Below are 25,749 nucleotides of genomic sequence, written 5' to 3' on the forward strand. Positions count from 1 at the left end.
ATATTGTAGAGAAAAGAACATAAATTTCAGAGCAAATCTCTCTAATTTCAAATCTCAGGTCTGCTCCTTGCCCTCCAAGAGGCCTTGGGCAATTTACCTCTCCTCCTGGTACCTCGGTTTCTTCATTTGGCAGCAATGCCCTACTTGTTTCATCTTGTTATGAGTGTTAGTTAAATTAAATATGAATTCTTAGCAAAGTGCCTGGAACAAAATAAGAATATATAAATATTATTTGCTATTATCAATACTATCTGAATGCTTCTAAGAACTTTGTCCTAAAATCAAAGTATAGAGAAAAGATTCCTGTGTGTTTTTATTTAGGGATGTTTAAGACTAAACTATTTAGTATTTTAAGCCTCTCTAACTTTTTTTGAAGTTTTGGTTAGTTTAGTCATTTAATCAGCACATATGGGAAGGTTAAGGAATGAACCACTGTACAAACCTAAGGCATCCCAAAATTGAAGGGTGCTAATTAATATGCAGGTTGTCCTTGGTGAACAGTCCAGCTATGGTTTAAACATTCCGTTCACATGACTTAGAGTTCTTAATCATGCGTAGTTTCCTAAGGCCATAATGTGCAGAGATGTCGCTAATTTTTGTTTTCATTATGTTTTATTTATTTTCTCATTAGGTAGTTATAGAGTTATAGAAAAATCATAGGGAAGATACAGGCTTCCCAAATACTACCCACCCCCACACACAATTTTCCCTATAATTAACATTTTGTATTAGTGTGGTACCTTTGTTGACATCACTCATTTCTGATATAGCTTCTCAATAAAAATTTATAAGGAATCCAGTCACCTTGGCACGGGATCTCATAATACCCAGTGCACTTAAATGCACAAAGTTGGAAAGTAGGTGTGAGCTCTGATTTTGATGTGGTCGGTGCCCTATGACAAGGCCTCAGGAGAATTATAGTCACACTGTGAGATCAACATGGGGATGGGCTCAGGAGGTCTGGATTCTAAAGAGGTCGCCTCCCTTAGCCTCAGTTTATTCATATGTAAAATGGTTATACTAATGCCCATCCCTCTTAACTTACAGAGTTGTGAGCATCACAATAAATATTCCATTGTACCATCACCATGTAGTCTTTTTTTTTTTAATTATTTATCTCCCCCCGCCACCCCAGTTGTCTGTTTTCTGTGTCTATTTGCTGCGTTGTCTTCTTTGTCTGCTTCTGTTGTTGTCAACAGCACGGGAATCTGTGTTTCTTTTTGTTGCATTTTCTTGTGGTGTCAGCTCTCTGTGTGTGCGGTGCCATTCCTGGGCAGGCTGCACTTTCTTTCATGCTGGGCGGCTCTCCTTACGGGGCGCACTCCTTGCACTTGGGGCTCCCCTACACGGAGAACACCCCTGCATGGCATGGCACTCCTTGCGTGCATCAGCACTGCTCCACCCGGGTCCAGGAGGCCCGGGATTTGAACCACGGACCTCCCATGTGGTAGACGGATGCCCTAACCACTGCGCCAAGTCTGCCACCACTATGTAGTCTTAAGATATATTTGCCCCCACTGGATTATAAGCTACCCAGGGGCAGGGACTGTGGCATTTTAATCTCTGTAGCCTGGTTGAAAAAAAAAACATTGGCATCCACTAAATGTTGCTTGAACTGAAACGACCAAATGAGAAAACATGAGTTAAGCATTGCCATAAAATCAGTGAAATGTGCTAGTCTAAGTACCCACAGTGACCAAAGATGTGCTGAGTAGCAAAGATTAAAGTGGCACAGAGAAGTACAGTGTGACCAGGGACAACAGAAGTGACTCTGATGTGTCATCAAGTTCTAAGCCAGCTGTACCTTGACATGCTGGAGACTACGTGAGCTTCTTTAAGTGGCTTCTTCAGCATTATCTACATGTCACATTTGGCATTAAATGGCAAAACAAAATCAGCAACAAGTTGAGGAAATGAAACATTCTTACCACCAACAAAGCTAAGTTGCTGCTATTCAACTCTTTGGAGCTAGATAAGAATACAGAGAGAATGACAGTATAATTTTTAGCCTCTTATAAAGGGAACTGGGAAATTTTAAGAGGGCACTGAAAATGTGTGGTGATAGCACAGTTTGCAGCTGTACAGTACAGCTGTACTGTACTGAGACATGTCAGCCCTAGACAGGCCAGCTCCAAGAACCTCACTTGTAGTCAGGACTTCTGATAGCCCATTGAGCAGAAGCAGCTAAAGGAAAGAGGCTTGGCAAATAGAGGTTGACGCAAATAATGGAGCCACAGCACAGAACTGTTCATCAGGCTTCATGAGTGCATTCACAGAGTCCATCAGGAATATGCAAAATATTTAGAATGGGCATTATTGAAAATATGCAGCAAAAATAAACTGTTGGCAGGGTCAACTGGAAAATACTGCATCTAAGTAAAGTGTGTTACACTAAATTACAGTGCTATTGTAAGGTATTGTGAATATAGCTCCTCGGTAAATGTTTATAAGGTTTTTTATTGATCTTGTTTTATATTATGGAATTTGAGTTTCTGATGCTTGGGGTTTGGGAGAGATTTTACAAGAAGAGAAGATGAGTTGGGCTCAAAAGATTTTTTTAATGCTGAAACTGGTATAAATAACTTTTATTTCTTTGGGGCAAAATAATAACAACAGCACAGTGTGGTTTTGAGCACCACGTGCCAGGCAGTGAGCTTCAGCCTTTACATGTATTATCTCATCTGTTACTTGTATGATCCCTGTTAGAGAGAAAACCTTTCCCTGTTTTAAGATGAGGAAACCGAGGCACAGAGAGGTTAACTCATCTCAAGTCACATAGCTAGTAAATGGCAGAGCCAGCATTCATATCCTGGGTTCTTTCCACTCACATGAGAACCCAGTAGGGGTGAAATGAGAAGTCAGGATGACGACAAATCAGGGGAGAGAAATGAGAGACATGAAAGAAAGTAAGAAGAGAGCAAACAGGAAAAGTAAGAAAGGGAGACCAGACATTGCGGCGAGGGTAATTCTTTACTGGTTGGGTCTGTTAGCACGGTGGTATCCTGTGTCAGTACCATCATTCTAGATCATCTAGGCTGACATACACAGTCTTTTGAGTCCTTTGGGACATCTTACCAAACAGGCTTTCGTAGGTTGTGCTTCCAGAGGATTGTTTCAAAGCAGAGATCATTCAAGAAATCTACCACATATCTGACAGCTTCCAGGAGCTGGAAGAGAATCAAATTTAAATGATTTAAATTTAAATGTGTGTTCAGTGTATGTGCTCTATCTTTGCACCAGCTTTGCAGAAAAGATTGTAATTTTAATTCACTGGAAAGCAGATGGGATCTGTCATGAGGTGGTAAAACACGAGAAACTTCTCCAAATGCAAGAAAAAGCAGCCACTTTTCTCTTGTGCATCAGTTGCATAGCACAGGTATTTGTCACTGGGTGTGCACAAGCTGGAGTTTATCAAAATAAAAGTCTTATCTAACATTTATTGAACATTTTCTACATGCCAGGTTCTGAGCTAAGTGCTTTACATGTATTTAATGATCAGGGGGAGTCTAGGAAGTTGATACTATTATGAATAAACACCCATTTTAAAGGTGAGAAAACTGAGGCTCAGAAAGTTAAACAACCCAAGTTTACTCAGCTAACAAGTAGCAGAGCTAGGGTTTGAACCTCATGCTCTTGATCATAATTCTATACTAACACTCCCCAGCATGAGGAGGAAGAGAGGGAAAGAGGAAGAATAAAAAGCAAAAACAATTACCTCAATTACCAGCTCTTGAAGAAAAGAAGTGTGGGTTGAATGACCAGAAGTATTAAAGGTGGCTGGAGCCCACTATAGCCAGAAAAGGTCTGTAGCAAAGGATGGGAGGAGAAAAGATGGGGCAGAAAGAAATGGGAGTATAAAGTAAAAAAAGTGAAATAAAAATGCATAGCGAGTCAAAGGGAATGGAAGGAAATTCTTGTAAATCCCTAGAATAGAATATGGAAATTTATATAGTTAAGATATAAATTAATTTAGATCATTTTTCTAATTTACCCTATATATTTCTAATTTCAGGGGCTAAAATAGACCCATTCAGCTCAACCTTTGGAATTAATATTGTTTGTTCTGACAGTTTCTCTCCATCCTGAGTAATGCTGAGTTCTATTCTGCAGGATTAAGGTCTCAATGAAAGGTGGCTCTGTTGTTTGGTCATATTTTTCCCCCCTCTTAAAAGTTAATTAAGTCAACATTAACCCTGGCTGTGTAACCGCAGAACAGGCAGTTTCTTGAAGGTTCATGGTTTGGATCTTTTCCTGTAAAAATCCCCATTCCTATAGTTATATTTAGTGTTCTGTCTGCCTGAAGAGCTGGCTTGCTATGGGCCCATGTGTAAAGGCAACGCTGGGCCTGTGTGCAGCTGGGTTTGTCTGATTCACTGGAACCCCTGTGCCAAGAGTGTGCGGTTCCCAGCGGACAGCCACCCTGTTGCTTCTCCAGAAATCTCCCTGAGGTTAGCCTTGTCGATCTGATGCCATATGGTCCTGCAGTTCTCAACACTGTTTACTTGATGTTTAAAAAGTGTTTAAACTCGCCCATGCCCTTAACTCTGAAACTAATGAACTATCTATCATCAATGTCTGGTATAACTGTCCTGATGACTTTGTTTATATTGATGTGACTGAAAGTTTAAACAAAACAAAATACTGCCATTGCACAAAAACCAGTTTTCTAATGTCAGGACAGCTGTTTTAACTTTTGAGAAACCACAAACATTTTGTCCTCTAAACCCTTAATTTTGAAAGGCATAAGGCTTTCAGCAAAACATAGTGTATCTGAAGCTGGTATGTAGTAGCCTTCCTACTTCTGTTTTAAACTCTTAAAAGTTGAATAAATTTCTTGGGAAGAGATGTTACATATAAACTTTCCAGACCAAAGTCCATGCTATTGCTGAACTCCTAGTAATCTTTGAAATGTTAATTTGTAATATAAATGTTAAGTTACTATTCAGAATAGTAGCGAAAGGTAACAGTAGCACAATTCTCTTTATCTTTCTTCCTGTATTTTCCATGGTCACAGAGACAGAGATGCCAGAAGGAAAACAGTTGTTTGTTTTGCTGGGTTTACTGTAGTCCAACAAGTCATGGTAAATGTTGTTTTGCTTCTTTTCTATACTATAGCAATAATACCACTTCCCGTTACATAGAAGAACCTATGCTGCTCTTAAAAGAGGTCATTAGTTGTATTCATTACAACATTGACTATTTCATCTGTGGAAATAATTTTTTATTGTTCTGAGTCACTCTGGTTCGTGGAATTTTTACATGAGTTCCAGGACAAGGATGAGATGATATATTTATTTTACTTTGTATCCTCTTTAATGTTGGAGACTGCATGAATGTCAGACTTGTTAAAGTATTTCCATATTTTTATTACTTTACAAGTTACTCTGCTATATTTGTCTCTAAACTCCTCATTGACAATTCACTATGTGTACTCATCATGGTGTGTTTTGGCAGAACTACCTGCTTTTCCCAGTGCTCTGTGTTCATATGAGCTCTTGTTTTGCCCATAGCCCCTATTCACTTCTCAACATATGTCTTCACTGTGTTAGAGGTTACACAGACCTTCAATTTTTTAAAATTGTTTTGCTGAAGCTGGAAGGACTTGAATTAAATTACAAAGTTCAAAGGGCATTTGTTATGCCTTAATTTTGTTTTTCTTGTATTAATGTGAACCTCACTAGAAAAGTTCTCTACTTGTCTGTGCTTTAGACCATGCCCTGAATCATAGAAAATCCCTGAAATTCATTTCCAAATTTTCTTTGGTTTGATTGCAATCTAGTGAGCTGGGTTTTAAAAGTTCAAGTGCAAACTTAAATAACTGTTCTGATTTGCAGAGAAGCTGTGCATGTTTAAAATATATTTGAATATAAAATAATGACTTTGCTATGGGCTGAGACTTCAAGTTACTAGTTATTGTCATTGATGTTCCTTCTACACATTGTCCTCCATCTGTATAATTTCTACTGACCAATGACTGACTAATGGCTGTAAGGTTTAAAATTAGTTCTTGTACTTTGCGTAAGGTAGGGGTACTGAGTACCATGCCTCCCACCTTTCTTGACTCATGGGTCCTAACTTAGCCTCCAACAGAAAAAGGGACAATTATAGTGACTCAGCCTTAAACTAGAAGGGGGTAAAATTGGACAACTTCTAACATAATTTCCTTTCTAAAATTAATAATGTTTGGTCCTTCACTATACCACATATGTTCACAAGGGTGTATGTGTGTGCACATGTACACACGTGAGTGTGATCTGTTGTTCAAAAGTTTTAAATGGCTACTTTTGTTTTTAAGAAATGGGTAAATATTCATTTGAGTCATTTCATTTTCAACAGGTTGATATGATGAAAGAAGCATTAGAAAAGCTTCAGCTCAATATCATAGAGATGAAAGATGAAAATGCAACCTTAGATGGTGGAGACGTCCTGTTCACAGGTATAGTTGTACTTATTTCTCCTCTCCAAAAATATTCCTATTACTTTTTTTTTATTCACTTATATCATTATAGTTTTTATTATTATTTCCAATGTGATAGATGCTAAATGCAGGGAATTGGGAAAATACAAAAAAGCACAAAAGGGAAGCAGATTTGGCTCAACAGATAGAGCATCTACCTACCACATGGGAGGTCCAGGGTTCAAACCCAGGGCCTCCTTACCCATGTGATGAGCTGGCCCACATGCAGTGCTGATGCACGCAAGGAGTGCTGTGCCATGTAGGGATGTCCCCCGATAGGGGAGCCCTCTGCGCAAGGAGTGCCCCCCGTAAGGAGAGCTGCCCAGTGCGAAAAAAAGTGCAGCCTGTCTAGGAATGGCGCCGCACACATGGAGAGCTGATGCAGCAAGATGATGCAACAAAAAGAAATAGTCTCTGTGCCACTGACAATAATACAAGCAGACACAGAAGAACACACAACATATGGACACAGAGAGCAGACAACTGGGGGGGCAGTGGGAAAGGGGATAAAAATAAATAAAAATAAATAAATCTTTAAAAAAACACAAAAGAAAAAATCTAAATGGCCTTCCATTTGAAGATAAGTACTTCATTGTTTGGGTGTATAGTCTTTTAATATTTTTAGTGCGTACATTCACATATTTTTCAAGAATGTTATCCATCTGCACATACCATTTTATAGCTTGCTTCTACCATGTTCTTTTATGAAAGACACGAGTTTGTGAGTTGCATAGTTTTCCGTTGTAAAACTAAATCTAGTTTGCATTTAAAAGATTCTTTTTTTTTAAATTTCTCTACCCTTCCTCCCCGCCCCAGTTACCTGTTCTCTGTGTCTATTTGCTGCATCTTCTTCTTTGTCCGCTTCTGTTGTTGTCAGCGGCACGGGAATCTATGTTTCTTTTTTTTGTTGCGTCATCTTGTTGTGTTAGCTCTCCATATGTGCAGCACCATTCTTGGGCAGTCTGCACTTTCTTTCGCGCTGGGCAGCTCTCCTTACAGGGCGCACTCCTTGTGCGTGGGGCTCCCCTACACAGGGGCACCTGTGCGTGGCATGGCACTCCTTGCGTGCATTAGCACTGCACATGGGCCAGCTCCACATGGGTCCAGGAGGCCCGGGGTTTGAACCATGGACCTCCCATGTGGTAGACGGACACCCTAACCACTGGGCCAAGTCTGTTTCCCTAAAAGATTCTTAATTCAAGATTATCTTCTTATATGACTAGATGAATTTAAATAATTGTCAATGCAAATTGCCTTGGTTTAATGCTGGATGAATAATAGCAGAAGTCAACAAAATATAAACATCTAATATTATTATTAATCTAATTGGAATCAGTTTATAGGTTGGGTATAATAAACTATGGAAACAGTAATTTTGCATTTAGTCTTTCTAATTCTTTATGATCATATTATTGTTTTGTAAAATCCTGTGCTAAAATCTGGATCCCTCAGTTCATTCTGATTATATTATGAACAAGAAAATCAATGGCAATTTTTTTAAAGAAGTATATCACTCATACATAAACATACATAAATAAATGTATAGTACTAGTTGTGAACTTACAAAACAAACATATATAACATCATGCAGGACTCTCGTACCTCACCCTACCACCAATACCTTGCATTGTTGATAAACCTTTTTAACTAATGATTAAAGAGCATTGTCAAAATATTACTACTAACCAAAGTATTTCCCCCAACCCTCCCTATTATTATTATCTTTATATCATTGGTATGTAAATATGCATAAACAATTAAGTGTATAGAAAAGTTGTGAACTTACAAAGCATGCATACATAACATCATACAGGGGTCCCTTACATGCCTCCATCAACACCTTGCATTGTCGTGAAACGTTTGTTACAAATTATGAAAGAATCTTGTCAAAATCTTACTACCAATTATAGTCCTTATCTTACATTTGATGTAGTTTTCCCCAAACCACCCTATTATTATTTTTTAAATATTTTTTTATGACAAAAATTGTAAACCTGGGAAACGGACTTTGGCCCAGTGGTTAGGGCGTCCGTCTACCATATGGGAGGTCCGCGGTTCAAACCCCGGGCCTCCTTGACCCGTGTGGAACTGGCCCACGTGCAGTGCTGATGCGCGCAAGGAGTGCCGTGCCACGCAAGGGTGTCCCCCGCGTGGGGGAGCCCCACGCGCAAGGAGTGCGCCCATGAGGAAAGCCGCCCAGCGTGAAAAGAAAGAGCAGCCTGCCCAGGAATGGCGCCGCCCACACTTCCCGTGCCGCTGACGACAACAGAAGCGGACAAAGAAACAAGACACAGCAAATAGACACCAAGAACAGACAACAGGGGAGGGGGGAAATTAAATAAATAAATAAATCTTTAAAAAAAAAAAAAAAAAAATTGTAAACCTATAAAACAATTGTGCACATGTGCAGAATTCACAAACATCACCCCCCTATCAACACACCACAATGTGGTGGAGCATTTGTTACAGGTAAGATAATATCATCTGATTGTTACCATGTCCATAGTGTAGATTTGGCTCACATTTTACATACTGCCCCATTATCAACACAGTACATCTTTGGCATAGATGCAGGAATATTATATTATTACTGCTAACCACAGTCCCAGGTCACTCCAGCTGTATTTTTCCTATGCTTCTCCACATTCCCACCACCCTGCAATAGTGATATACATTTGCTCTAGCTAACAGTGGACACTCTTGCATCTGTACCATTAACCACAGTTCTCATCCACCTCTTGGTTTATTGTGCTATTCAGTTCCTAGATTATTCTCCAGTACTCTGTCAACTGGCATTTACATACTTAAACCACCAATTTCAGGCACATCCCCATTTATAAACTAGCTGTTACTCACTACGTCTTACCATTCACTCTATACATTTCCACACTTCATTAAAGCTAATTAAAACTTCAACATACATTAAACATTAGTAGTCCATCTCAGTCCTCCTCTTATCTCCTTTAAGAATCTACCACCTACCACCAGGTCTTGAAGATATTTTCCTACAATTTCTTCTAGAAGCTTTATGGTTCTTGCTTTTATTTTTAGGTTTTTGATCCATTTTGAGTTAATTTTTGGATAAGATGTGAGATAGGGGCCCTGTTTCCTTCTTTTGGCTATGGATATCCAGTTTTTAGCACCATTTGTTGAATGGACTATTCTGCCCAAGCTGTGTGGGTTTGACAGGCTAGTCAAAAATCACTTAACCATATGTGTGAGGGTCTGTTTCTGAACCATCCATTTGGTTCCATTGGACTATGTGTCTTTCTTTATGTCAGTACCATGCTGTTTTTACCACTATAGCTAGGTAATGTGATTTAAAGTCTGGAGAAGAGAGTTTGCTTTTCCTTTTTAAGATGTTTCTGCTATTCTGGACCCATTACCCTTCCAAATAAATTTGATAATCGTGTTTTCAATTTTTTTTTAAATGCTGGTGGAATTTTTTTATTGGGATTGCATTGAATCTGTATATCAATTTGAGTAGAATTGACATCTTAATGATTTTTAGTCTTCCAATCCATGAGTATGGAATGTTCTTCCAGTTATTTAGGACTATTTTGATTTAACATTGAGTTGCAGTTTTCTGAATACAAGTGCTTTACTTTGTTGGTTAAGTTTATTCCTGACTGAGTTTTATCTGTCATATTTTATTTTCACCACTCTTTTGACACTTTTACTTAATTTTATTGATATAATCTTCATTTCTAGACTCTCTTCCAGGTCTGTCTCTCCTGTCTTTTCAAACTCTAGCACACCCTTTAGAATTCCCTGAAAATCTGGTCTCTTGGTTAGAAATTCTCTTAGTTTCTGTTTATTTGTGAATATTCTAGTCTTGCCTTCATTTTTGGAAGACAATCTTTCCAGATATAAGATTCTTGGCCGGAAGGTTTCTTCTCGTAGCATCTTAAATATATCAGACAACTGTCTTCTTGCCTCCGTAGTTTCTGGTGAGAAATCAGCACTTAATCTTATTGGGTATCCCTTTTATGTTATACGTTGCTTTTCTCTTGCTGTTCTCAGAATTCTCTTTGTCTTTGGCATTTGACATTCTGACTAGTATGTGTCTCGGAGTTTGTCTATTCAGATTTTTTTCAGATGGGAGTACGTTTGCTTCTTGAACATGGGTATCTATGTCCTTCAATATGGTTGGGAAAATTTCTACCATTATTTCTTCAAATATTCCTTCTGCCCCTTTTCCCATCTCTTCTCCTTCTGAGACACCCATGACATGTATGTTTCCATACTTTTTGCTGTCATTTAGTTCCCTGAGACCTTGTTCAATTTTTTCCATTCTTTTCTTTTTTTTTAAAGATTTATTTATTTATTTAATTCCCCCCCCTCCCCCAGTTGTCTGTTCTCTGTGTCTATTTGCTGGGTCTTGTTTCTTTGTCCGCTTCTGTTGTCATCAGGGCACGGGAAGTGTGGGCGGCGCCATTCGTGGGCAGGCTGCACTTTCTTTCACGCTGGGCGTCTCTCCTTACGGGCGCACTCCTTGTGCGTGGGGCTCCCCTAAGCAGAGGATACCCCTGCGTGGCACGGCACTCCTTGCGCGCATCAGCACTGCGCATGGGCCAGCTCCACATGGGTGAAGGAGGCCCGGGGTTTGAACCGCGGACCTCCCATGTGGTAGACAGACACCCTAACCACTGGGCCAAGTCCATTTCCCCCATTCTTTTCTTTATCTGTTCTTTTGTATGTTCACTTTTGGAGGCCATTTCTTTAAGTGCACCAATCCTTTCTTCTGCCTCCTCAAATCTGCTATTATATGATTCCAGTGTTTTTTAAAATTTCATTTATTGCGCCGTTCATTCCTGTAAGATCTGCTCTTTTTCTATGCATGCTTTCAAATTCTTTGTGCTCATCCAGTGTCTTCTTAATATCCTTAATCTCTTTAGCCATCTCATTGAATTTATTAAGGAGTTTTGTTCGAATATCTATGATTAGTTGTCTCAACCCCTTTATCTCATCTGGAGGCTTATCTTACTCCTTTAACTGGGCCATATCTTCCTGTTTCTTGCTGTGGATTGTAATTTTTTGTTGATGTCTTGGCATCTGGCTTACTAGAGTTTTTATTCTGTGTGCAGTTTTTCTGTTTAGTTTAGGGCTTCCTGCCCTTTCTCCCTTGCTGGTTGTGCAATAGGAGTCAGGGATGTAGTTGGTGCTATAAGCTGTGGAGGCTCAAGCTGCCCTCATTACCCCAGGAATGGATGACGCTTCTCCCAATTTTCTCCTTTGCCAGGGTTAGGGACAGAGTCACAGCTGTGTGGAATAATCCAAGTTGTCCAGGTGGAGACTGTAGTTGCCCAGAGAGACTGATGAAGCTTCATGCCTCTTTCTGCCCTGCCTGGGGTGGGGATGGAACTGCAGGTGTAGGCAGCAGTCTGTGCAATACGGGTCCAAGATTGACCGCAGTCTCCTGGTAGACTTCTGATTATTCAGTCTTTGCCAGCCAATTGTACCTGCAGTTACCTGGATAGGCTGGTGCAGAGCCTGCCAGCCTCCTCCCTGACAGAGGTAGGATTGAAGCCTACACTCTGGAGGCAGGGCAATCTGGGTGAAAGAAACTGGTTCCTAATGTCACTGTGATTTCCAGTCAGCCAGGCTTCCCTCATGCTGGGGGTGGAGTTAAAATGGCAGCCACTGGCCTCTTTCCAACTTGGACAGTTCGTACTTTAGCTGTTCTTAAGCTTATACTTTAGCCAGCCGAATTTACTAATCAGTAGCTGAAATCGGGCCAACCATCTCTTCCTCCCGTTTTTTGGGAAATGAAGCTTCCAATTCCAGCCACAGAAGAGCTCCTGGGGTGGCCTGTGCTGCCAAAGCAGAATGATCACCATCCTCCTCAGCTTGGCAGTAATTTCCCAGAGAGGTTGGCTCAGGTCCCCCCAGCTTCCAACCTGCTGGAGGTGGGTCTGGGACCTAGGCTAGAGCCGCAATCTGACCTGGATGGAAAGAAGCTGGTCCCCACCAGCAATGTGATTTTCAGTCCACTCTGTTCCCCCTCCTGTCAGGCTCAGAGTTAAGATGGCGGCTCCTGGCGGCTTGTACATGTTCAAACTTTAGCTGTTCTTAGGGTTACACTTTAGCCAGCCGAGTTTACCATCAGTAGCTGAAGGTGGTGCCCAGCCATCTCTGCCTTTCCCATTTTTGGAAAGTGGAGCTTTCTATTCCAGCTACGGAACAGCTCCCGAGGTGGCTTGTGCCTCCAGTGGAGGATGGGCACCAGCATCCAGGGCGTGGAGTGCTCTCCTTACAAGTCTTCTCTGCAGATGGGCAGTCTCCTCCTTCCATTCCTTCAAGGATGTGACAGGATGCTCTTCTGGCCTCCTGGAGCCCCAAACAGGTGCTTCAGCTAGCTCTAGAGCACTCTGGGTGTTTACTAACTGCCCTGTAGCAGGAGCTGACTCTAGGAGCTCCTTGCTCCACTGCCATCTTGCTGGTTGTCTAAGCAATGGTAATTTTTAATTTATGGTAAGAATTTATTTCCTCCTAAATGTCAGAGATTAACTACATATTTCATAGGCTGGTTCCCAGGGATTTGGATATGTAGCCTCAAGTGGCTCATTGAAAACATGAAATTTCTTGTTAGCTGATGTGAATTTTGCACTGAATCCCAAGTATATAACTAAAACATGGCTTTCTTTGTTTTAATATAAAAATAATGTTTTGAATTATGACAAAAGGACACAATTATTGTTCCAGAAAGAGGGGGAGTGATTATCCTGTGACATGTGAGTAGCTCTTTGCTCAGTGCCACAAGCCTATGGGGAGAGGCAGAATGCTGCCCAACTCCAGGGACACCACCCTCCTCAGAGGTTGTGTGAAGGGTATCCCGTGGAGTGGGCACTGCACAGCCTGTGTTGCAACTGTCAGAGGCAATGGCCCTGCCTCTGGGGCTTAGTTTGCATGCCAATTTGAGAAATGTAGCCCCCCCAAAAAACAGAGCAAGGAATCAAAGAGGCCTGTTGTGAATTCTCAGCTCTGATTATGCCCAGCCAGACTCAGGCATTCCTTGAATCTGCCCAGTAAGTCCCTCTTAGACTATTCTTTTTGTCACCCATTGATGGCACTTTCAATTTTTTTTGATAGCATGGAACCATAGAACAAACCCATCTCAGAAAATAGGCTTTCATGGAAAGCTAGATGTATAGACTTCTCTGAAATTAAACTTTTTCACCAGTACATAACTATATAATAAATCACTTATTATAAGTCAAGTACTGATAACATTTGAAGTGTGGTTTAAAACAAGCTATTTTCATAGCCATTTCGTTTTCTTAGCAGCTGATCTGAACAGACCCCCTAGAACTCTTCTTGGTGCTATATAGCACAACTTATAAAAGGAACTTCCTCCTTCGGTCAAAGGTCTGTCCATATCAAGCCTAATGTTTTTGCCATGACTTCTAAGACAGACATGGAAGCTTTTCTCTGACACTCCCTGTAGACTTTTGGATGTTATTTTAGTTTGCTAAAGGCTGCTGGTAGCAAGATACCAGAACTAGGTTGGCTTTTACAATGGGAATTTATTAGGTTAAAAGCTGACAGTTCTGAGGCTAAGTATCCAGATCAACGCATCATCAGAAGACAGGCACTCCTGGAGTCTCCCTCTCATGTCAAGCACACGGAGGCATCTGCTTCTCTTCCAGGTCTCGTTGCTTCAGCTGCGAGAAGCGGCTCCATCTGTAGCTTCCTTTGTCCTGGGTTCCTCTCTGAGTTCCTGGGTTCCTTCTCTCCATCTCTGCGGCTTTCTCTCTGTCTGCAGCTTTTTAGTCCTCCATTTATAAAGGACTCCAATAAGAGCATTAAGACCCACCCTGGGTCCAGCAAACTAGTCAAAGGCCCTTGAAAGATTCCAGTCAGAACATCCCATCTGCGATGGGTTTACAGGCACAGGAATGGGTTCACTTTAAGGAAAGGGTCCACAAAAGACTCAAACCAGCACAGATGTGGTATATTCAATACTTAAGTTAATATCTTAACAGTTATTTTTGTCAAAACTGAGGTAGTATTGGGATATTACGATCTTCCTCTGCCTGGCACCTCACTCATCACCTGTATGCTGAATCCAAGGAGGAAGTGCCTAGTAATGTCTGGTCTTGCCTTCTGTTTCCTACTTTTCAATTTCTGTATGAGGTAGAGTTGGGTAAGAAACAGAAATATTTAGCACTTTCCATGTGCTCAGCATACTCTTCCTTCTGTAACTCAGGACTTCATTAGTAATTTATTAGGAAATGGACAGAAGGAAAACTCCTTTCCAATTCCAGTTTCTCCTGGGAAATCTTTCTGTCAGGCAAGCAGCTACTGGCAAAAATTGTTCCAATCTCAGGTCTCTTAAATATACAAAATCAACTTACCTCTACTTTATTTTTATTGTTATACAGGGTATATAAAAAAAGAGTTATAAAATGTTTATGTACAGTTTAAAGACCAATACTAAGGGAACAGATGTGACTCAAGCAATCGAGCTTCCGCCTCCCACATGCGAGGTCCCAAGTTCAGTTCCCAGGGCCTCCTAAAAAAACAAACAAACAAACAAACAAACAAAAACAACTCAAGGGAGCCGATGTGGCTCGGTGATTGAGCACTGGCTTCTCACATACAAAGTCCCGGGTTCAATACCCAGCCCCCACTACCTCAAAAAAAAAAAAAATGACCAATAATAAAATGAACTCCTGGTACCCACCACCCAATTTAAGAAATAAGTGATACTAGAAACCCTGTGTGGTATCCCACTTGCAACCTCTTCCTCCCCTCAGCTTAAGGTAAGCCACTGCTCTAAATTTTGTATTAATCATTGTCTTGTCTTTCTTTGAGTTTCACCTCTATATATGTATTCCTAAATTATATGTTTAGTTTTGTTTGCCTTTTAGCTGTATATTTTTAGAGTCATACTATATGAACTCTTCTATGACTTTCTGCTTTTAATCTATATTGATGCACATAGATGTAGTCTGTCCATTTTCACTGCTGTTTAGTATTCTATGGTAAAACTATTCCCTAATGTATTTTTTCATTTTATTGCTGATGTATATTTGGGAATTTTCCAGTTTTTGTCTACTATTTTTTTAAAGATTTATTTTATTTATTTCTCTCCCCTTCCCCCCTCACCCCACTTGTCTGTTCTATTTGCTGTGTGTTCTTCTTTGTCTGCTTCTGTTGTTGTCAGTGGAACTGGGAATCTGTGTCTCTTTTTGTTGCATCATTTTGCTGTGCCAGCTCTCCATGTGTGTGGCACCACTCCTGGGCAGGATGAACTTTCTTTCGTGCTTGGCGGCTCTCCTTACAAGGTGCACTCCTTGCATGTGGGGCTCTCCTACGTGGGGGACACCCCTGTGTGGCTCAGCGCTCCTTACGTGCATCAGCACTGCACATGGGCCAGCTCCACATGAGTCAAGGAGGCCCGGGGTTTGAACCGCTCCCATGTGGTAGGCGGACACCCTATCCATTGGGCCAAGTCTGCTTCCTGTCTACTATTTTCAATGCTGCTATAGATGTTCTTTAAAAAAAACTTTTTATTTTGGACTTCCAGGAAGATGAAGGATTAGAGAGGCAGAGGGATCACTTCTCTCCCAGAAAAAGTAGCTAGAGTTCAGGCGGAGATTCTCTGCAGGGCTGCTCTGGGACCCAGGACACCAAGGGAAGGCGAGATACTACCCAGAAGAGAGAGGGGCAAAGGAAAGGAGGCTCAGCTGGCTTAAAAATCCCATGAGTAGAGCTGTGAAAGCAGCAGAGGGGCACCCATCCCTCCAAGGAAAAGGAGAGAAAGAGATGCAGCCTATATCAAATTCAGGTTTGTGAAACCTCATGTAAAATATGAATATGTGTGATATTATATATATGACTTTCATACAGTATAAATACAAATAAACTAGAGAAAAGGAAAGAGAATGGAAGGGGAAGCATAGAGAGATTGAGAGGGGATGAGTTTTGTTTGCTTTTGTTTTTACTGTTATTATTGGAATAATGAAAAGGCTCCAAAAATGATTATACCATATACCATTGGTTTTACCTTTGGAGGGATTTATACTTTATTAATATGTATCAATGAAATTGCTTTGTTAAAAAAAAATTCAATAAAAGCACATGAGCAGATTTGAAATCATGAAACAAAAACTCAGTAACATAGAAGAAAGAACAACTGAAATTGAAGAGAGAGAAGAACAGAAAGAAAAGAATAGAAAAAATTGATCAGGGACTCAGGAACTTGAATGATAACACAAAGCACACAAACATATGTGTTATGGGAGTTCCAGGATGAGACAAGAAGGGAAAAGGAGCAGAAAGAATATTTGAGGAAATAATGGCCAAAATTTCCCAACTCTCATGAAAGCCATGTATATACTTGTTCAGGAAGCACAGGCTACTCCAATTAGAATAAATCCAAATAGACTTACCCCAAGACACATAATATGCAGAATGCCAAAGATAAAGAGAAAATTCTGAAAGCCACAAGGGAAAAGCAAAATATCACCTACAAGGAACATCCAAAAAGACTTAGTGTGGATTTCTCTTGAGAAACTATGGAGGTGAAAAGGCAATGGTATGATATAATTAAGGAAATGACAGCGAAAAACATCTTCCAAAAACTCTTTATCTATCAAAACTGTCCTTCAAATATGACAGTGAGCTTAAAATATGACAGTGAGCTTAAAATATTCACAGATAAACAGAAACTAAGAGCTTTTGTAAACAAGAATCCAGTTCTGCAGGAAACACTAAAGGGAGTTCTTCAGCCAGAAAATAAAAGAGAGAGATTTTGGAGCAGAGTGTAGAAGTGAAGACTATCAGAAAGAGTAACCAAAAAGGTAAAAAGATGGACAAAAATAAGATATGACATATGAAACCAAAAGGGTAAAATGGCTGAAGTAAATAATGGCCTTACAATAATAATGTGGAATGTTAATGAATTAAACTCCTGAACCAAAAGACATAGACTGGGGGGGGTGGATGTGGCTCAAGCAGTTGAGTTCCCACAGGGTTCCCATTGCCTCCTAAAGAAAAAAAGAAAAAAATGAGCAAAACAAAACAAAAGATCAGGCAACAAGTGCAAACAGTGAGCAAAACAGTTGAGTGACCTATCTTGTGGGGCTGACAGAATGGATGGGAAAACATGAACCATCTAAATGATATGCTGCCTGCAGAACTAACCTTAGACCCAAGGATGCAAACAGACAAAGTGAAAGTTTGGATGGGAAAACATGAACCATCTATATGATATGCTGCCTGCAGAACTAACCTTAGACCCAAGGATGCAACAGACAAAGTGAAAGTTTGGAAAAAGAGAACAGGAGTTGCTATAGTGGTCTCAGACAAAACAGAATTTAAATGCAAAAAAAGTGATGAGATGTAGAGGGCCATTATATGTTAAGAAAATGAATGATCCATCAGAAAGGAGTAACAGTCACAAATATCCATGCATCTAACCACAGTGCCCCAGAATACACTGGCAAAAGTGAAAGAAGAAATAGACATCTCTACAATTATAGTTGGAAATTCAATATGCTACTTATTAGATAGAACAACCAAACAAACGATCAAAAAGGAAATAGAGAACTTGAACAACATGATAAACGAGCTGGACCTACAGACATATACAGAACATTGCCCCCCAAATCAGCAGGTTATACATTCTTCTCAAGTGCTCATGGATCTTTCTCCAGGGTAGACCACATGTTGGGTCACAACATAGCTTTCAGTAAGTTTAAGAAGATTGAAATTATACAAAGCACTTTCTCTGACAATAAAGGAATGAAGCTAGAAATCAGTAATAGGTGGGAAAGGGGGAAATTAGCAAATATATGGAGGCTAAACAATACACTCTTTTTTTTTAACCTTTTTTTTGGTCTTTATTTATTTCTTTAATGTTACGTTAAAAAAATATGAGGCCCCATATACCCCTTACTCCCCTCATCCCACTCCTCCCCCCACAACAACCTCCTCCATCATCATGAGACATTCACTGCATTTGGTGAATACATCTCTGAGCACCGCTGCACCTCATGGTCAATGGTCCACATCATAGCCCACACTCTTCCACAGTCCACCCAGTGGGCCATGGGAGGACATACAATGTCCAGTAACTGTCCCTGCAGCACCACCCAGGACAATCCAACCCCCAAAAATGCCCCCACATGACATCTCTTTCTCCCACTCCCTACCCCCAGCAGCCACCATGGCCACTTTCTCCAGCCCAGTGCCACATTTTCTTTGATTACTAATCACAATAGTTCATGAATAGAATATCAGTAAGTCCACTCTAATCCATACTCTATTCCTCCATCCTGTGGAACTTGGAATGGCTGTGTCCACTCCACATCTATATCAAGAGGGGGCTTAGATTCCACATGGATGCTGGATGCAATTCTGCTTTCAGTTGTAGGCACTCTTGGCTCCCTGGTGTGGTGGTTGACCTTCTTCACCTCCATGTTAGCTGAGTGGGGTAAGTCCAATAAACCAGAGTGTAGGGGTTGCAAGTCTATTGATGCTCAGGGCCTGGCTATCACATGGTCAGTCCAGAGATTCCGGTCCCCTGGGTATACATTAAACCCCAGCACCAATTACAGTTCCGGTAAAAGTAACAGGAGAGACTCGTGGACAAAGATCACATCTGAGTCCAGCTCCATCACACAGAAACACAAACTCCAAAGTAGGGACAACTGACATGGCACTGAACTCCATCTGCCATGACCATAGAACCTGTGGGTCTCTGTAGCCCTCAGAAGAACCAATACCTGGGGTTGTATCTACTTTATCCGTCTCTGGGACTCTGCTCAGGTGTGCATCAGGGGTAACCCCTCTGATAACCTCCCGGCTCTTTTTGGAGACTCATAGCCATATAAACTCATTTGTCCTTTCCATTTCCCCCTTTTATGCAGGTCAAAAAGCATTTTTAACTCCTGGTATTATATGTAGACTGAGATATTATGCTGGTCCGAGTTGACCCTTTTATTCAAGGTCATTTTCTAGTTACACCGTCAGCTGGTACTTGGTAGTAATCCCTCAGCACCAGGGAGGCTCATCCCCGGGAGTCATGTCCCACACTGGGGGGAAGGCAACAAATTTACATGCTGAGTTTGGCTTCGAAACTGACCACATTTGAGCAACACGGAGGCTCTCAGGAGGTAACTCTTAGGCACCCTGCAGCTCTAGGCCTTGTTCTTATTTCAGGTGCACAGGCTCACAAGTATAGTCATTAGTATCAAGGGCTCATTGTTGGACCTTCCTTCTGTTTTGGTCTTTACCATTGCCCTTGGGGGATTGTTGCTGTTCCTTTAGGGACTGTGATAGAGCTCCCCTGGCTAGGAACTCAGCACTCCCTCAGTTGTTTTTCGTTGTAACCACTATGAAAATATCCAAACATTTTTATGTACCCTGGATATATGCCCTGTAGAACTTCCTGCCAACCTTGTGTCCCCTGTCAATAACACCCCACACAAGTATTCCTCCCCTGCCATTGTTGAACCTCTCTGTGATCCAAAACTTCTTCAAAAGTGAAGCCCAATATATTGCCAGGTTCCATTAACAGTGAAATGGAATATAGTGATGAGTTTAAAGGTTAGATATAGAATACATTTTAATTTAGAAAAATTAAGGTAAAAATAAATTGGGGTATCAAAAAATTTTAAAATGCAAAAACTTTGTTTTTGATGTTTTGCCTTCCATCACTGCAATAACTGTTGCCCTGTATACAAATTGGCAAGGCACATACTTCCATCTTTTCCTCAGTGTCTATGTCCTATCTTTTTCTTTTTTTTTCCCTAATTATTAAGTTTATCTTCACAAAAGTTTTAGATCACAGTAATTCATATATACAATATACAGTACTCCCACATATGCAACATAAAACCCTTTTCCCTTCCACAGCAATAATCTTTTTACATATTCATACTATATTTACTGAAACTGATGTACAGATATTGAGACAATAGCTTTCAAACAAGGTAACATTTGGGTTTACATTGTGGTTTATATTTTAGACTATACAATTTTCTAAATTTTTAGTTATCTTATGTTTTACATTATGATTTACATTTTAGTCTATCAGCCCTTATATATTTTTGGTGTAATTTAACATGTCTTATATCCATCCTTGCGTAATCTTGTGAAATACTTCTATTGCCACACAGTTACTGATTCCATCTATTTAATACCTCTTTCCCCCTCCCCTTAGGGCCCACAGTGACAGTCAGTCTTCATTGCTTGAAGGGTCATGTTCAGAGATACTTGCAACAGTGTTGAGGGCTTGACATGCTCAACTGCCCTAATGCACTGGGAACCACCATTTCTCTCGAGAGATACAATTCCCTCTATTTGAGAACATCAGTCCTCCCCAGGATGTGGGTATACCTTCACTCTCATTATATGGGTCTCTATCCAATGATATAACCCACTATGGCAAAATGAGCATTCACATACTCCCTAGGAGCCTGTCCTGCATCAATTATCCCCTTTAAGCATCTTAAACAGGTAACCTTCCTTATATTTTTGAAAAAGTTTTCTCAGCATTATACTCTCAACCAAATACCTGACTATCTCCTATGTTCGTATGTTGCCCAACCTTCCCCCCAATTTCTTGGGCAATATTACCCATCCTCCCATCCCTAACCCACCTCAAGCCTGCAAAGCCCCACCCAAAGGTAACCCTATTCTCCCATTTTATCCCTTCCATGTACAAATACTTACCTCCAGCTTATCATAGATTTCACCCATGTAGATGTCAGCTTACATCCTTCCTCTACCCCCCCCCCCCCCAATTTCCTTTAAGCCTATCATCCAGTCTCTAGCTCTCTGAGGCAGCTTGGTTTACTTATTTCATATCATTGAGGTCATGTAGAATTTGTCCTTCAATGCCTGGGTCACTTCACTCAACATAATGTTCTCAAGATTTATCCGTGTTATCATGTGTGTTTGTAGTATATTCGTTCTTAAAACTGAGTAGTATTCCATTGTATGCATATACCACATTTTATTTATCCATTCATCTGTTGATGGGCATTTGGGTTGATTCCAACTTTTGGCAATAGCGAACAATGCTGCTATGAACATTGGGGTGCATATATCGGTTTGTGGCCTTGTTTTCAGTTCTACTGGGTATATACCCAGCAGTGGAATTGCTGGGTCAAATCTTTAGCTAGTTTTTTGAGAAACCACCAAACTGTCCTCCAGAATGGCTGGATCCTTCTGCAGTCCCACCAGCAGTGGATGAGTGTTCCCATTCCTCCACATCCTCTCCAGCATTTGTAGTCTTCTGTTTTTTTCATAGCTGCCAATCTTATGGGAGTAAGATGGTATCTCATTGTAGTTTTGATTTGCACTTCCTTGATAGCTAGAGATTTGGAGCATTTTTTCATGTTCTTTTTAGCCATTTGTATTTCTTCTTTGAAGAAGTGTCTGTTTAAATCTTTTTCACATTTTTTAAATGGGTGTTTGTCTTTTTTATTTTCAAGATATAGGAGTTCTTTATATATGCAGGTTATAAGTCTCCTATCAGATATCCAAATATTTTCTCCCATTGTGTAGACTCTCTTTTCACTTTCTTGACAAACTCCTTTGAGGTGCAGAAGGCTTTAATCTTGAAGAAGTCCCATTTATCTATTTGTTCTTTTGCTGCTCGTGCTTTTGGTGTGAAGTTCATGAAGCCATTTCCTATTACAAGGTCTTGTTTATGCTTCCCTACACTGGCTGTGGGTTTTTCATATATACTCTTTATCATGTTCAGAAAATTTCCTTGTATTCCAATCTTTTGCAGTGTTTTTATCAAGAAAGTGTACTGTATTTTGTCAAATGCTTTTTCTGCATCTATAGATATAATCATGTGATTTTTTTCCTTCAATCTGTTTATATGGTGTATTACATTGATTGATTTTCTTATGTTGAACCATCCTTGCATACCCAGAATGAATCTCACTTGGTCATGGTGTATAAATCGTTTAATGTGTTGCTGAATACAGTTAGCAAGTATTTTGTTGAGGATTTTTGTGTCTAGGTTCATTAGAGAAATTGGTTGGTAATCTTCCTTTCTTGTGGTTTCTTTCTTTGGCTTTGGTACTAGGGTAATGTTGGCATCAGAGAATGAGTTAGGTAATGTTCCTTCTGTTTCAATTTTTTGGAAGAGTTTCAGCAAGATTGGTGTTAGTTCTTTCCGGAATGTTTTGTAGAATTCACCTGTGAAGCCGTCTGGCCCTGGGCTCTTCTTAGTTGGGAGGTTTTTAATGACCGATTCTATCTCTTTACTTGTGATTGGTTTGTTGAGATCATCAGTTTCTTCTTTCGTCAACGTAGGCTGCTTATGTGTTTCTAGGAATTTGTCCATTTCCTCTGAATTGTCATTTTTGTTGGAATATAGTTTTTCAAAGTGTCCTCTTATGAAAGTCTTTATTTCTGTGGGGTCAGTGGTGATATCTCCTTTTACATTTCTTCTTTTGTATATTTGCATCTTCTCTCTTTTTTTCTTTGTTAGTCTAGCTAAGGGTTTGCCAATTTTATTGATCTTCTCAAAGAACCAGCTCTTGGTTTTATTTATCTTTTCAAGTGCTTTCTTATTTTCTATTTCATTTAGTTCTGCTCTTATCTTTGTTATTTCTTTCTTTCTTCTTCCTGTGGGGTTACTTTGTTGTTTTTTTACTAATCCCTCCAAATGTTCAGTTAGTTCTTCAATTTTTGCTCTTTCTTCTTTTTTGATGTATGAATTTATGGCTATAAATTTCCCTCTCAGTACTGCTTTTGCTGTGTCCCATAAGTTTTGGTATGTTGTGTTATCATTTTCATTAGTTTCAAGGTAGTTATTAATTTCTTTTGAGATTTCCTCTTTGACCCACTGTTTTTCTAAGAGTGTGCTGTTTAATTTCCATATCTTGGTGTGAAATCTGGGCCTCTGGCCCTTGCAGATTTCCAGCTTCACTTCACTGTGGTCAGAGATATTATTTTGTATGATTTCAATCTTTCTGAATTCATTGAGCCTTTGTGGCCTAGCATATGGTCTATCTTGGAGAATGATCCATGTTCACTTGAGAAAAATGTATATCCTGCTGTATTCAGGTGTAATGATCTGTATATGTCTATTAGATCCAGCTCCTTTAATATACTGTTCAAAGTTTTTGTTTCTTTATTGATTCTCTTTTGAGATGTTCTGCCCAAAGTTGATAGTGGTGTATTAAAGTCCCCCACTATAATTGTAGAGGCATCTAGTCTTTCACTTAGTTTTTCCAGTGTTTGCCTCACATATTTGGAGGTGCTCTTGTTAGGAGCATAAATATTTATGATTGTTCATTCTTCTTGAAAGATTATCCCTTTCACTAATATGTAGTATCCATCTTTGTCCCTCACAATTGTTTCTCATTTAAAGTCTATTTTGTCTGATATTAATATAGCTACTCCTGCCTTTTTTTGGTTATTGTTTGCTTGTAAGATTGTTTTCCTGCCATTCACTTTCAACCTCCTTGAATCCCTGGGTCTAAGGTTTGTTTCTTGTAGACAGCATATAGATGGGTCATATTTCCTTACCCAATCTTTCAGTCTGAATCTTTTGATGGGTGATTTTAATCCATTGACATTCAGTGTTATTACTTTCAAGGAATTATTTATGTTAGCCATATTTTGTTTGGACTTGTGTTTGTCGTATTTTGTTTGTTTGTTTCCTTCTCTTTCTGTCTTTTTTGTTGCTCTTACACTCTCCTCCAACTCTGCCTCTCCTGTTTTTTTCCTTTCTTCCTGCAGAACTCCCTTTAGTGTTTCTTGAAGGTCAGGGTTCTTGTAGGCATACTCTTTCAATTTCTGTTTATCTGTGAATATTTTGAACTCTCCATCATTTTTGAATGTTAATTTAGCTGGATAGAGTATTCTTGGTTGGAATTTTTTTTCTTTTAGTACCTTGACTATATCATACCACTGCCTTCTTGCCTCTATGGTTTCAGATCAGAAATCAGCACTTAATCTCATGGAGCCTCCCTTGTATGTGTTGGTTCTCTTTTCTCTTGCTGCTTTTAGAATTTTCTCTTTGTCTTGAGCATTGGATAATTCGACAAGTATATGTCTTGGGGTGGGCCTGTTGGGATTTATGGTGTTTGGGGTGCATTGTGCTTCCTGGACATGTACATCCATCTCCCTCAGTAGATTTGGGAAGTTTTCAGTCATTATTTCCTCCAACACCCCTTCTGTCCCCTTTCCCTTCTCTTCTCCTTCTGGGATACCTATAATACATATGTTTGTGTGTTTTACATTGTCATTCAGGTCCCTAAGTCCCAGCTGGATTTTTTCTATCTTTTTATCAATCAGTTCTATCTGTTTGATTTCAGATGTACTATCTTCCACGTCACTAATTCTCTCCTCTGCCTCTTCTAATCTGCTGCTATTTGCTGAGAGTGTATTTTTGATTTCTTGAACTGTGGTGTTCATCACCATCATATCTGTTATCTTTTTGTGTATGTCTGCAATTTCCTCTCCAAGTGTTTTCTTCATATTGTTAATCTCTTTCTTTACTTCATTAAGTTGGTCTCTAACATATGTTTTGAGATCTTTAATTACTTGTCCGATGTTCTGCTCCCCTTCCTGGTTTTTAGTTTGTTCATTGGATTCAGCCATGTTTTCCTGATTATTGGTTTGGCTTGTAGTTTTTTGTTGCTGTCTGGTCATCATTTTATCTTGATGGGTTTAATCAGCTCCTTAGCTTCTTTGTCTAGTCTTGGGGATTAATTAGTTCTTGTTCATGCATAAGTGTTATGTCTTCTCTTTGTCACTTTGTTCTTCTTATTCTGTTTTCTTGTTGCTGGCTAAGTGCACTTTGAAGGAAAATACTAGGGCAAGGGAAAGCAAAACGTGTAAGAAAAGAAAATGCATAAAGTAGTATTGGTAATAAATGTTAACAGAGCAACAATGTGAGATCTAGGAGAGTGGATATTAGATTCATGTAAGTTGTGTAGAGTTATAGCAGTAAGTAGAGTACCTATAATGAGACAGTCAACTGAATATGGGGAGGAATATAGTATGAATTAAAAGGCCAGTGTTTTCATGAGAGAGGGAAAGAGAAAAGAAAGACAATAATATCAAGAGTGGATAAAAGACAGAAAACAGAACAAAGGTATTAGAAATAAAAAGTCAGACAATTTGGGGGCCAAAGAAAGGGAGGTGGAATGTAAGAGAAACAGTAGATGATGGAGGGTAGAAAGATGTGGGGGAAAGGGGATAGTGTAGGTGGCCAAAATCAATACACACAGGAAAGAGGAAATGGAGGATGAGGAAACACAGCAAGTGTGAAGTGCTCCCTGCAGCACCTATTATACAAAGGAAATAAA

The 25,749-nt window shown here is 39.8% G+C and overlaps 1 protein-coding gene across 1 annotated transcript in view; it reads left to right on the plus strand.

The window, feature by feature from the left end:
* DDAH1 (dimethylarginine dimethylaminohydrolase 1) overlaps window positions 1-25,749 on the plus strand; it is a 192,865-nt gene that overhangs the window by 116,079 nt on the left and 51,037 nt on the right. Inside the window, exon 2 of the mRNA XM_004480899.4 lies at window positions 6,337-6,436. Coding sequence (XP_004480956.1) covers window positions 6,337-6,436 — 100 coding nt within the window. The remainder of the gene's footprint in view (window positions 1-6,336; window positions 6,437-25,749) is intronic.

This window comes from Dasypus novemcinctus, chromosome 9 (genome assembly GCF_030445035.2).
Source record: "Dasypus novemcinctus isolate mDasNov1 chromosome 9, mDasNov1.1.hap2, whole genome shotgun sequence".
NCBI lineage: Eukaryota > Metazoa > Chordata > Mammalia > Cingulata > Dasypodidae > Dasypus > Dasypus novemcinctus.